This window comes from Ranitomeya variabilis, chromosome 2 (assembly GCF_051348905.1).
Source record: "Ranitomeya variabilis isolate aRanVar5 chromosome 2, aRanVar5.hap1, whole genome shotgun sequence".
NCBI lineage: Eukaryota > Metazoa > Chordata > Amphibia > Anura > Dendrobatidae > Ranitomeya > Ranitomeya variabilis.
Genome location: NC_135233.1, coordinates 149,761,622 through 149,774,992, shown reverse-complemented (window position 1 = coordinate 149,774,992; position 13,371 = coordinate 149,761,622). Strand labels below are relative to the sequence as shown.

The 13,371-nt window shown below is 43.5% G+C and overlaps 1 protein-coding gene across 6 annotated transcripts in view; it reads right to left on the bottom strand.

The window, feature by feature from the left end:
* The window catches only part of STXBP5 (syntaxin binding protein 5), a 533,536-nt gene that overhangs the window by 83,809 nt on the left and 436,356 nt on the right, over positions 1-13,371 (bottom strand). For all 6 annotated transcript variants that reach the window (XM_077283080.1, XM_077283076.1, XM_077283078.1 and 3 more), the window contains one exon: positions 11,377-11,528. In XM_077283080.1, the coding sequence (XP_077139195.1) occupies positions 11,377-11,528 (152 nt within the window). The remainder of the gene's footprint in view (positions 1-11,376; positions 11,529-13,371) is intronic.

Genomic DNA, 13,371 nt, shown 5'->3' with positions numbered 1-13,371 from the left:
GGTTTTTTCTATATTCCTTTCACATTTTTCCCCCTTTTTTCCACTATATATATATATATATATATATATATATATATTCTTTTCCATATGGTGGGATGAGCCGCCTTCACACTGCCTGTTGGTTTCATATGTAGTTATTAACTTTTTTAAGATAGGCTGTATATGGCCTTTTATATGCACATAATCAAATAGTATTTGTATATTAGGTTTTTATTTGTATTTTTTTTAAATATATGAATTTTCTCTTTATAATTGTTGAGCGCAGTAGTAATAAGAATGGTGATTTTTGAGTCCCTGTCTCTTATCAGATGTCTAATAATATTTTACCTTTTTATCCTTCTTGCTCCCTTTTTCCATCTAAATGGTCTCTATTTGGTAGAATGTGCGATCGCAATAAGTAGCGTTTTGACAGATGAAATCTACTCAGCTGGGTCCACTGTGTGCATGCTCGTCGTTGTTTTGGTCCCGGGGCATTGTGGGCGGCGCCAATTGATGACGCCTGCGGTTCAGTGACGTCAGTGCGACGGCGCTCTGGACCGCGGCGCCATCTTGGATGCCGCCCGCGATGCGGTTCCTGGCTGAATGACGCCCGAACATGCGCCGCTACAGGTGGACCGGAGCATTCCTGATTGGGGGCATGATAAATAGCAGCGCCAGACACTTGACAGCACCGCCCCCTGACGCGAAACGCGCGTTGGGGCAACGGTGCTGTCCAGGTCTGACGCCAATATTGTGGTAAGAGCATGGGGACGGGTTTGAATATATAGCTATTTGGGTGCTAGCCTGTGTACAGGGCTGCACGGTGTTTTTTCTATACGACCCAACACATTTCCCTCTGACTCTGTGCCCTTTTATATATTTGGCATTATGCATGTGATTTTTTGTATATATATGGCGTTGGCAACGGACAGCACCGGTTGTTTGGTCTGTGCTACCCACCTCATTTGAATTTATATACTATGTGTCTTTAAGTGTTGTGATATGTTTGCCTTGTCATTTGTGTTATTTAATAAAATTTGGTATATTTTTCTGGACATGTACTCCAATTCTTTCTGGTTCTTTTAGCCTGCTTGATTACATGTGGTGATTCCCTAGCAACCAGGCAACCCCCACATGTACTTAGGCTGGCTACTAGCTGTAAATCATTCAGCTGCTACGATGAAAATAAAATCTCCGAGCAGTCATAAATACTCGGAGGTCACCCGAGCAACGAGTACACTCGCTCATCACATGATGTCTCTGCCATGTGCTGCTTACAAGCATAAAGCAGCTGCTGGCACCGGAACAAAATGCTGTGAGGGAGCTCAGGAAGTTAAGAAGGATGGTTTATTTTTTTAATGCTATTTTGATGGGAGCCATGCATACAAGGATAGGAAAGAGGGTGCCATGCATACAAGGATAGGGATGAGGATGCCATGCATACAAGGATAGGAATGAGGGTGCCATGCTTACAAGGATAGGGATTAGGGTGCCCATGCATTCAAGGATAGGGATGAGGGTGCCATGCATACAAGGATAGGGATGAGGGTGCCATGCATACAAGGATAGGGATGAGGGTGCCATGCATACAAGGATAGGGATGAGGATGCCATGCATACAAGGATAGGGATGAGGGTGCCATGCTTACAAGGATAGGGATTAGGGTGCCCATGCATTCAAGGATAGGGATGAGGGTGCCATGCATACAAGGATAGGGATGAGGGTGCCCATGCATTCAAGGATAGGGATGAGGGTGCCATGCACACAAGGATAGGGATGAGGGTGCCATGCTTACAAGGATAGGGATGAGGGTGCCATGCATATAAGGATAGGGATGAGGGTGCCCATGCATTCAAGGATAGGGATGAGGGTGCCATGCATACAAGGATAGGGATGAGGGTGCCATGCTTACAAGGATAGGGATGAGGGTGCCTAGGAGGTAAAGAAGTCCATAAAATATGCCACTCCACACCATAATTCCAGGATAGGTGTCATGCTCTCCCTCATAAAGCCCTCTTTCAAGGCAATGAGTACATGGTCTCCAGACAAATCTCTGGCTATAACTGTGCACAAGACAAAAGCAGGACTTATCACTGAAGAGGATAAACCTCCATTCCAGCCCATGGTCTCAATCTGGACACCACGTACGCAATGTCATAAGAGACCTTTATGTGTGAATGTCACATCAATACTACTAATGTACCCTGCTAGTCTTCATTCCAGGTACACAAACAGTTCAGTGTTACATTGATTTTGTGAGGAACCAGTGGCACGACCCTTTCTTCAAAGTATACCAGGAGCAGTTTTTCAACTAGCCAACACCATGATGCTCAAGCCACTGTGAGCAGCTTGTGTGGCCTAAACATGTGACCATGGCCTGCAGAATCACCGAAGTAGTCTGCCATCAAGCACATCTGCAACGTCATTTGTCAGCAATTACAAAGGTCGCTGCCAGAAGCAGATCTTGACAATTTTGTGCCCAAGTGCATTCTGTGCGGAAGAACATTCTTCAAACCATCATTAATAGCCTCAGTTGATAGCATGCCAAGACATGCAACTGTATGTATTTCTGCATGTGACATTCATATTTGACACTGAATAAATCGAGATGTTCTGAAACTTTGTTTCCATCTTTCATTTGCATATACTAACATGTTTATTAATCCTGTGATTTTTATAATTATACTGCTTTTCCTTCTTGGTGTTGCAATTTTCATTTTAAGGAGTGTATATAGCCATTGTGCTGAAGCAACCCTTGCAGATTTCTCTCCATATGTCTACACCAGTGTTTTTCAACCAGTGTGCCGCGACACATGGTCGGGTGTGCCGCGGGGAACGGGAGTCAGCTGTTCTCTGTGCCGACTGTCAAGCTGACAGCCGGCACAGAGAAGCTGCAGCGCGCCGGCTCCCGGAGATCAATTGTACTCGCAGACATCTACCAGCTGCGAGTACAATTGAGGCTCTGACTGCCGGGTCAGAGCGACGCCAGCAGCGTGATCAAGTCATGTGATCACGCTGCTGACGTCACTATCCGGCGCGCAGGAGAAAGAAGAGACTTGGTGGTAAGTGCTCCTGTGCTGTGGAGCTGAAGACACCGAAGATTCAGCGTGGGGTGGGTTTATGGGGAGTATGTGGGGGGATTTATTAAGTGTGTGGGGGGATTTATTAAGTGTGGGGGGATTTATTCAGTGTGGGGGGGGGATTTATTCAGTGTGTGGGGGGATTTATTCAGTGTGTGGGGGGATTTATTCAGTGTGTGTGGGGGATTTATTCAGTGTGTGTGGGGGATTTATTCAGTGTGTACGTGGGGGGGGCTGGAATTTATTTAGCATGTGTGGGGCAGGGTGCATTTATTCTGTGGAAGGGGATGGATTTATTCTATCGGAAGGGCAGTGGATATATTCTGTGGGGGTGAGTGGGGAGATGGGGGTGGACACAGTAGCGAGGGGAAAAATGTGTGCTGACAGTACTGGGAGCAACGGTGATGGGATGTGTGAGGACAGTATGGGGAGTCGGGGGAATGTGTGAGGGGGGAATGTGTGAGGAGGAAATATGGAGAGAGCAAAGGGGTATGTTAGCAGGGGGGGGGATGTACAGGAGGAGGCTATTAGAAATGTGTGCAGACAGTACTGGGAGCAACAGTGATGGGATGTGTGAGGACAGTATGGGGAGTCGGGGGAATGTGTGAGGGGGAATGTGTGAGGAGGAAATATGGAGAGCAAAGGGGTATGTTAGCAGGGGGGGGGATGTACAGGAGGAGGCTATTAGAAATGTGTGCAGACAGTATGGGGGGATGAAAGTGTGAGTGGACACATAATAGATACTGAGTAGTGTGAGGGTAACAGCCAGGAGGAGACAGTATGCCAAGTAGGAGGAGTGTAATGAAGGGGCACAGTAGAGAGACTGGGCTCTCTATGAGGGACACCGTATGAGAAGGCAGTGTGAAGTATGGAAAAGAGAGAGAGGGTAGTGTGGATGGCATGTACCATAAGAGGGACAGTGAGGGTCATATTATGTGCTGGGAATAAAGTGAGGGGCAATTATTTACTCAGAGGCGCAGCCTAGGGCAGATATTGTTATTCCGGAGCATTATAATAACACTGCTATCTTTAAGGGTGTTGTGTCGGGATGTGCTGCAGAAGACAGGAGAAGATGGAAGTCTGCAGAAACGAGCTCTGCCGGTGGATGAGAAGAGTCATCATGGCATCTGGACAAGGTGAAGATGAAAAGAAAGAGGCGACTCCACAAACAACGTCATCTATCAGGTACCTGGATGTAAATGTGTTTTTTTGTGATACTAATTCTCATTTTTATTTGTTAGGAACATTAAAGGGGATGTCCAAGGTTGTGATGAGTCTGCAGTCATACTATATGACTGCAGACTTCTGAATTCTCACAGTGCACACTGCTATCATAATTCTCTGATGTTGGTGATTTACATACATGCGGTCACGTGCTGACTAGACATGTGTGGCCTCATTCAATGAAAATGAATTGACTGAGGCCGGACACGTCTAGTTAGAATGTGACCAGAAGTATCCAAATCACATACTTGTGCTGTCATGACCGTCCACTCTGGCCACCGGCAAGGGAGAATCCTGAAAGTGTGTAGTGCTTGCGCTGTGAGAATTCAGAAGCCTGCAGTCACATAGAATGACTGCAGACTTTCATCTCAAACCTGGACGCACCATTTTGTGCCATTTTGGTTGGTGGTGTGCCTCGGGATTTTTTAAGTATAAAAAGTGTGCCGCGGCTCAAAAAAGGTTGAAAATCACTGGTCTACACAGATGAAACTGCAGTCATCTTTAGCCCTTATTTATAGTTGTACGTATGTCCTTGTCATGGTTTGCAGCTCACACTTACATGCAAACCTGTGCAAATAAAGCAGCAGCTCGACAGCTCTGCTTCATAGACTCAAGGCTGAGCGCTTAACTATAATTACATATATATGTAATTATTGATATTTGATACTTTAATAAACTTATACCTTTTTAAACATGTCTGTACCTTCATTGTTCTCTATGGGTTACATGTTTATGGTTGTTAGGCTCATCGCTTTTAGGTGTTGAGCTCTTAACTAGACTGCCCTACTGCTCTCACATCAATGATTGATATGAAAGATGTAGATTAATTAGTTCTGCTTCTGAATGTCAAAGTACTTTGCCATATACATCTTGCAAGGGAAGATCTTGTAGTAGAAAACAAAGACAGGTAGATATTGGAATGTAAAATGCATTAGTACCTTACTAGACACAGTGTGTCTCAATCAATTCTAGGGCAGCTAAAATATTTGCTTCTAGAACCATACATGACTACGCACAACCCAAGCACTGAACACTGAGACTGTGTCTAGTAAGGTATTAATACATTTTACAGTAACTTTGACCAGGGAATCCCAAAGTGTGCGTGTGTAAATATATATATATATATATATATATATATATATATATATATATATATATATATATATATATATATATATACACACACACACACACAAATGTGCATTATATATTATATATACACACACATACAAACAAACGAGGGGCGTTCATTAAAGATTTCCCCTGACCCACTTCTATTTATCACAGGACACGGAAACTGCACTTGTGTAATGATATAAGCCTCTATAGGTCAGTGGCGTATCTAGGAAGGGGCAGCCGGGGCATGTGCCCCGGGCGCAGCCGGCAGGGGGGCGCAGTCGGGCCGCCTAATGTGGCGGTCCACAGTGTCTTCCCCGGCGGCTGCATTCTGCTGCCCCCGGTCTGGGAGTCAGCTATTCTCTATGCCGACTGTCAGGCTGACAGCCGGCACAGAGAAGCTGCAGAGCGCCGGCTCCCAACATGTGCAGAGATGGAGGGGGGCCCCTGCAGGGTGGCTGCGGCGGGCAGGGAGAGATCCCTGCAGCTCCGCTGCCTACAAGACAAAATAGCAGCGGAGCTGCAGCGATCTGTCTTCCTGCCCGCACTTCCTCTCACACAGACGCGCCGCTGGATTACGTCATCATTCAACGGCCGGCTGTGTCAGAGGAAGGCGATGGAGATGCTGCGGCAGAGCGCGAGGAGAGGTGAGAGGAGTGTGTGTGTGTGTGTGTGTGGTGTGCGCTGCAGGAGAATGTGCAGAAAAGTAAATGGGGTGTGTGTGTGTGTGTGTGTAGGGGGAGGAGGGCAATGATGGGGATGGTGGGGAGGAGAGGACAATGATGGGGCTGATGGGGAGAGGGCAATGATGGGGATGGTGGAGAAGGAGAGGGCAATGATGGGGCTGACGGGAGAGAGCAATGATGGGGATGGTGGGGGAGGAGAGGGCAATGATGGGGCTGACGGGGAGAGAGCAATGATGGGGATGGTGGGGGAGGAGGAAATGATGGAAGTGGTGGAATGGGCAAAGATGGGGATGGTGGGGAGGAGGAAACGATAGATGTGGTGAAATGGGCAATGATGGGCGTGACGGAGAAGGCAATGATGGAGGTGGTGAAGAGAGCAATGATGGGGTGGGGTAGAGGACAATAATATGTGTGTGGACAATTTGAGTGGGGATAGGGGGATTTATTATGTGTGGGGAGAATTTGGGGATGGGGCAATTTTTTATTCAGGAGCACTTTAAAGACACTTGTATCTTTAAGGGCATCATGTGGAGATTTTCTGCAAAAGAGCGGAGAAGATTGAAGTCTGCAGCGACGAGCTGTGGTTGAGAAAACGCATCATGGGATCTGGATAAGATGAAGAAAAGAAGGAGAACGACTCCAGAGACGACGTCATCTATAAGGTACCTGGATGTAAATGTTATTTGTGATACTGACTAACTCTCGTGTTGTTATTTATGTTAGGAGCATTAAAGGGGATGTCCAGGTTTGTATTGAGTCTGCAGTCATTCTTTGTGACTACAGACTTCTGAGTGCTCACAGTGCGCACTGCACGCTGTCAGGATTCTCTCATGCTGGCGATTTACATACATGCGGTCACATGCTGACTGGACATGTGTGGCCTCACTCAATGAAAACGAACTGAGCGAGGCCGGGCACGTCTAGTCGGAATGTGGTCAGAAGTATACAAATCACATGCTTGTGCTGACATGACTGTCCACCGGCAAGGGAGAATCCTAAAAGTGTGCAGTGCATTAGTTGTGAGAATTCAGAAGCCTGCGATGTCAAGATTCAGCTCTGCAAGTTCCAGTAGTCGTCAAATGGACACTTCACTCATATGCGATTTTCATACTTGTGGTCCTGTGACAACGAGCTTCTCTTCCTGCTTCTCTGTTTTTCACTGATCATTGAGAGCATTAGGGAGAGGAGCTCGTCGGTACATGACTAAGTGTGAAAATCGCATATGTCCTTGGTTGGGTGGGGGCGCCAAAATGAATTCTTGCCTCGGGTGCCAGAAACCCTATATACACCTCTGCTATAGGTTACATGCCAACTTGCAACTCAGAACTGATAACGGTCTTGATTTTACAGGTGCTGAAGAGGTGTGAGATTTGATAATGGACCCAGTAGAATGCAGAGCAGTCATCAAGTTCCTTTACTTGAAAGGCCGCACACCAAAGGAGAAGTTCGATGAGATGAAAGAGGTCGCCATTTTGTTAAATCGCAGCATAACCATTCGACATCTAGCCCAAAATGTCAAGATTAGTGTGGGGTCTGTGGAAAAAATCATCCAAGACCATCTTCACATGCATAAGGTATCCGCTTGCTGGTTTCCCCGGCTGCTCACACTTCCAGAAGCAGGAACGAGTTGAATGCTCTCAGGCTCTATTGACGATGTGCCATGGAAACCAGGAGGACTCTTTCAAGACTGACCACACAGGATGAAAGCTGGGTCCATCACTATGGTCCTGAGACTAAAGTCCAGTCGATGCAATGGAAGCATCATGACTCACCGCCTCCAAAGAAGGCCAACCCTCGGCAGGCAAGGTCATGCTCACAGTATTCTGGGACCAGAATGGACTAATATTGATGGATTTCCTAGCAAAGCGTACAATGATCACTGTGGCATACTATGCTTCACTGCTGTGGAAATTGCGGGAAGCCCGCAAAACCAAGAGATGTGGCATGCTCAATAAAGGTATCCACCTTCTACAAGACAATGCACTAGTGATGAGCGAATATACTCGTTGCTTGAGATTTCCCGAGCACGCTCGGGTGATCTCCGAGTAATTGTAAGTGCTTGGAGATTTAGTTTTCATTGCCGCAGCTGAATGATTTACATCTGTTAGCCAGCATAAGTACATGTGGGGGTAGCCTGGTTGCTAGGGAATCCCCACATGTACTTATGCTGGCTAACAGATGTAAATCATTCAGCTGCGGCGATGAAAACAATCTCCGAGCACTAAAAAATGCTCGGAGATCACCCGAGCGTGCTCGAGAAATCTCGAGTAACGAGTATATTCACTCATCACTACAATGCACCAGTTCACAACTCACATGTTGCCCTAATGGAAGCATGCTCCTGTGGCTTTGAAATTCGACCGCATCCCCCTTATTCACCCGACCTCGCATCATCGGATTTCCACCTCTTTCCAGCAATTAAGTTATTTTTGAAGGACAAGCATTTTCCAGATGATGAGACTCTGATTTCTGAAGTCACAACGTGGCTTTTGGAGCAACCTGCTGACTTCTACAAGCAAGGGGCTTACAGTTGCTTAAATAGATGGGAGAGGTGTGTGTACCTAGGCGGCAGCTATGTGGTGAAGGACTAATAACTGTGCCAAGTTTCATTGCTCTCAGTCCACAGGAAGTGGGTCGGGGAAAATCTTTAATGAACGCCCCTCATGTATATCTATATTTATACTCCCTCCACTCCACAGTCAACAGTTTATTCTGCCAGAAAAATTAATGAATAGCCAGATATTAGCAGATGTATTATATGGTGGCCATTTAGGATGGCAGCTGCCTCTATGACGTCCATATGACCTACTGAGGCATATGTACAAGATATGTCTTCAAGAGACAAGGAATCAAATCTGACATCAACTACAAAACACAGTGTAATTAAATGCTTTTCACATGCCTCAGCTCATGCTCATTAAAGCATAAATCTGTGCTGAGAGTAATTTAAACCATAAATTACACTAAGTGAAATGTTAGGAGAAACGGATTGATAATTAGCAATCTGTCTTCAAGTTTTTGCAACATAATCTAAGAGCAGCATGATGAAGAGGCAGATTCCAGTGACGTATCACTGACTGGACTGCTCTGTGGTGTTTTGAAAGAATCCCCGTTTTCTCTTTTGTAGATGCAAAAGTTCTCAAAATTTTGAGCTCTGTATAACCCCACCCCTGATTGACAGCTTCCTATTTACTCTATAAATTGTCAGCAAGCTGCCAATCAGTGATGGGGGCGTGGTTATACAGATTAGCCTGACTGTCCAGCACGTGAGACCTAGTCCTCTAGTTATAATCATCTGGTTATAAAAAACTGATTGTATTAAGACTACAGCACACAGCCTAATTAGTGACACATCCTTGGAATCACCCACTCTGCCTCTACATTATACGGCTCTCAGATTAAATAGCAAAAATAATGGATGGAATATACAAGTGACCCAATTCCTCATGGCTATCAATTCCTTAATGAGTAACGTAAACTATAAATAGGGTGTCATTATAATATTCAAGTCTAATATGGCGCAAAAAAGATCGCTTTGTGGAATCAAAACGCCCAAGGTGCAAAGGTGATACAGGACTCGCCATACAGCTGAAATGGACCTCGTGGTGCTCAGCTTAGCATAGATTACTGCAGTATATCAATCCAGAGAGGAAAGGGGCACTCATCAGCCACTTAAAAATGTATTTATTTATTCGCTATTAAAAAACAGACTGCAGAGAAGCTAGTGGGATTCGGCTGTTTGACTAAATACATTTTTAAAATGCAGGCGAGTGCCACTTCCTGTCTGTATTGACAGATCATTATATATGTGTATTACACACAGAGCAGCTGTTCTCATCCCGAGATATTGCAAATAGCTTCATCTGTGCCATAAACCTGATTATGGAAACATCACACATGAAAAATATTACAAGAAATGAAAATATCAATATTAAATATATTACACTTGTTTTAGTACATATGATATATTTTATGCTCAAAGAAAACGTTACATGTGACATCTCATCTTAAATTGCATTAGGGTATGTGTCCACGGTCTGTAATGACGGCGCTTTGTACGGAGCGGAAAACCCGCTTCGCCCAAAGTGCCGCCCCCTTCTGTATGCACAGTGATTCCGGATGTGTTCATTGCACACATCCGGAATCTCCGCACCCCACATATAGGGCCTGTGATTTACCTTGCGGCGACGGAGCGTCGCCACAAGGTAAACAGACATGCTGCGTTCTAAAAAGACGTGCCGCATGTCCGTAAACGCAGGGCCGCCAGATGCATGTTCGCACGCATAGTGGAGACGGGATTTCATAAAATCCCCTCCACTCTACTGTTGCATCTGGACGCTGCGGGTTGAACTCTGCAGCTGTATGTAGCGTTCAATCCACAGCTAATCTGGATGTAATCCGGCACGGGGAAACATACCCTTAAAGGTAATCTGTCAGTGGGTTCAACCTTCCAAAGCAGTCATTATGGCAAGCAAGTCATAGAAAGATGAATAAAATGATACCTCAATCTCTACAATTTCATTTAATTTACGGAACCTGAAAACCTCTCTCTTCAGGAAAGCATACAGCCTGCACTGACCCTGCTGCCTCCTCACCGCTACTGGAGCTACTGCCTCACCAACGCCGGAGCTGCAGCAACCCCCAACCTATTGTCTCTTCCCCATCATCCTGTAGAATGTAAGCCCGCAAGGGCAGGGTCCTCGCCCCTCTGTACCAGTCTGTCATTGTTAGTTTGTTTACTGTAAGTGATATCTGTAACTTGTATGGAACCCCTTCTCATGTACAGCACCATGGAATCAATGGTGCTATATAAATAAATAATAATAATAATAATAATGTCTTATTCTAGAGAAATCCATGTTTTTCTTAATATGTAAATGAGCTTTTAAGATTTCTGGGCTGGACAGGGATCTGCAGGAGAATCTACCTCCAGGGCTTATTTTTAATTACCAGGGTGAGATATGTAGATCAGGAGATCAGACAGTCAGTCTTTACATGTCTCACACTGGTCATGTCCTCTTTCAGTAAGATAACCTCTGGAGGCAGGTTCTCATGGAGATCTAAGTCTGGCACAAAGATTTTTACTGCTCATTACAAATTAAGAAAAACAATGATTTCTCTGTAATAAGACATCAGACCACAGACAAAGTATTGTTTTATTCAACTTCCTAAGACCTGCATGCCCATATAAATGGCTTAGGAGAGTTGGTCCTACTGACAGTTTCTCTCTAGTTCAGCAAATAGCTGAAACCCAAAGATTACATATTGTGCAAACAGTGCGGGCTCCTTACCTCCTGACGGTTGCCTTGTTTTGCGTGGAGAACGTGGTTGCCTCTGGTATGGGTCATTTGAGCCATATAATTCGATTGTACTAAGGTTTAACAACACGGTTTTCTGAATGTAGTCCACCATTGCAATACCATTACAGTTTCCGAATACTACTCTGAAAGTTGAGATTAAAAATGGGAAAATAAAAAAATGTAAAAATATTTTAGAATATACTATCGGCTGTATTTTCAGATTTTTTTTCTGCTACATTCTACAGAAGTTGTTTGCAGATTTTATAGAGTCTCTTTCAAACCCAGTGACTACCATCAGGGACAGAACAAATAAGAGGAATACTTGGTTACCATTGCAAATAATGCTAGCAATAATATTATAAGATTTGGAAGGCTAATTATTTACAAAATTACTTTCAGGTTACAATATTAACACTGAGATGTTAAAATGAATCTCTCAGAAGGACTTCACTCCCAAACTATAGATATATATGAATATATGATATATATGAAACTGTTAAACTGTAAAGCGCTGCGGAATATGTTGGCGCTATATAAAGATTATTATTATTATATATGCATGTAGCTCTTTTAAAGACAAGTCCAGCTATACCTTTATATGGCCAATTTAATCCATTCCTCGGTCAGAGAAATTTGCTTTGCCAATTGCCAGTGACATGAAAATGAGGTTATAGATCTGATGCCTACGTCACCCCAGCTCTATTCCCTGCCCAGTGCCACTGCCTCCTGCTTGACTGACAGCCTTTATGCTATATGCCTTCAGGCAGAAAGTTACCAGTCAAGCAGGAGGAATTGACGTTGGATTATGAATAGGGACGATTTTTCACTACTGTAAGAACGGGCTGGCCATGTAAAGGTATTGCTCGACTGGTCTGTGAAAGAGCTAAATGCACATATGAATTGTTTGGGGGTGAAATCCTGCTTACAGATTCTCTTTAAGTGAGCCAAACAAAAAAATATTTATACAAAAATTCATTGTATTAGGGGGATTTTTTTTTTTTTGTAACATAAATTGGAGAAGGTAAGGGGGGCACAATGTAAAATATGTACCGTATTTAAAGGATTACACTTTTACATTTTTAGTGTAACAGTTGGAATAATAAAAACAAAAATATAGCAATAAACTAAGTCTTCACTAATAACCTAAAATATGAAGAATTAAAGGAAAGTCTAAAGGAAAACAATGAGGGCAAGGGAAGAAGGATGGACAGAAGGGAAATAATGAAGAGGGAAGGGAGAGGATTAAAGAGAATGAAAGGGGAATAGAAAAAGAAAGAAAAGGGTGAAAGGAAGAGTAGGAAAGTAAAGGGAAAGACCAAGGTAAAGATAGATAGGAAAGATAAAACCATGAAGTAGTAGGTAAAGGAAAAGGGAAAAAGGGGTAAAGATACAATGCATTTTTAAAGATAAAAACATCAAGACACAATATTGATGTAAAAACAGATGCAAAATATATTTTATGCAATATCTTGGTAACAGACTTATTACTTTCCCTCAGAAATGTCAATATAATTATCTATCTTGATTTTACATGAATGAATAAAAATCATGATGTTTAAACTTCAATTGCCATGGCTTTGTTAGATCATCTGTAAATCAAATAGAAATTATTTGATAATTGCTTTGTACCGTAATTAAAAAAAAAAAAAAGTGCTGTCAAACACTGTATGAGACCAAGAGTGTAACTATCTTAAAGACCGGCACTGCTAGATGTGGATGAGGTTGGACAAATGTAAGGGAATTGTGATTTTTGAAAATTAAGCTATTCTGGAGTACCTTACGATAGCTCAGATATATTCTCATTCATTTTTGCCACATGTAAACATTTTAATTTTAAAAAGATGAAAGTCCCGCAAAGTCTTACTACAGAAGCAGTAAAAAAAACAAAAAAACATTTTCGTATTCATGCTATACTAATTTATTTATGGTGGATTTCATTTGTCTTTGCAAAGTAATGTTGCACATTTCATAAATAATCTTAACGTA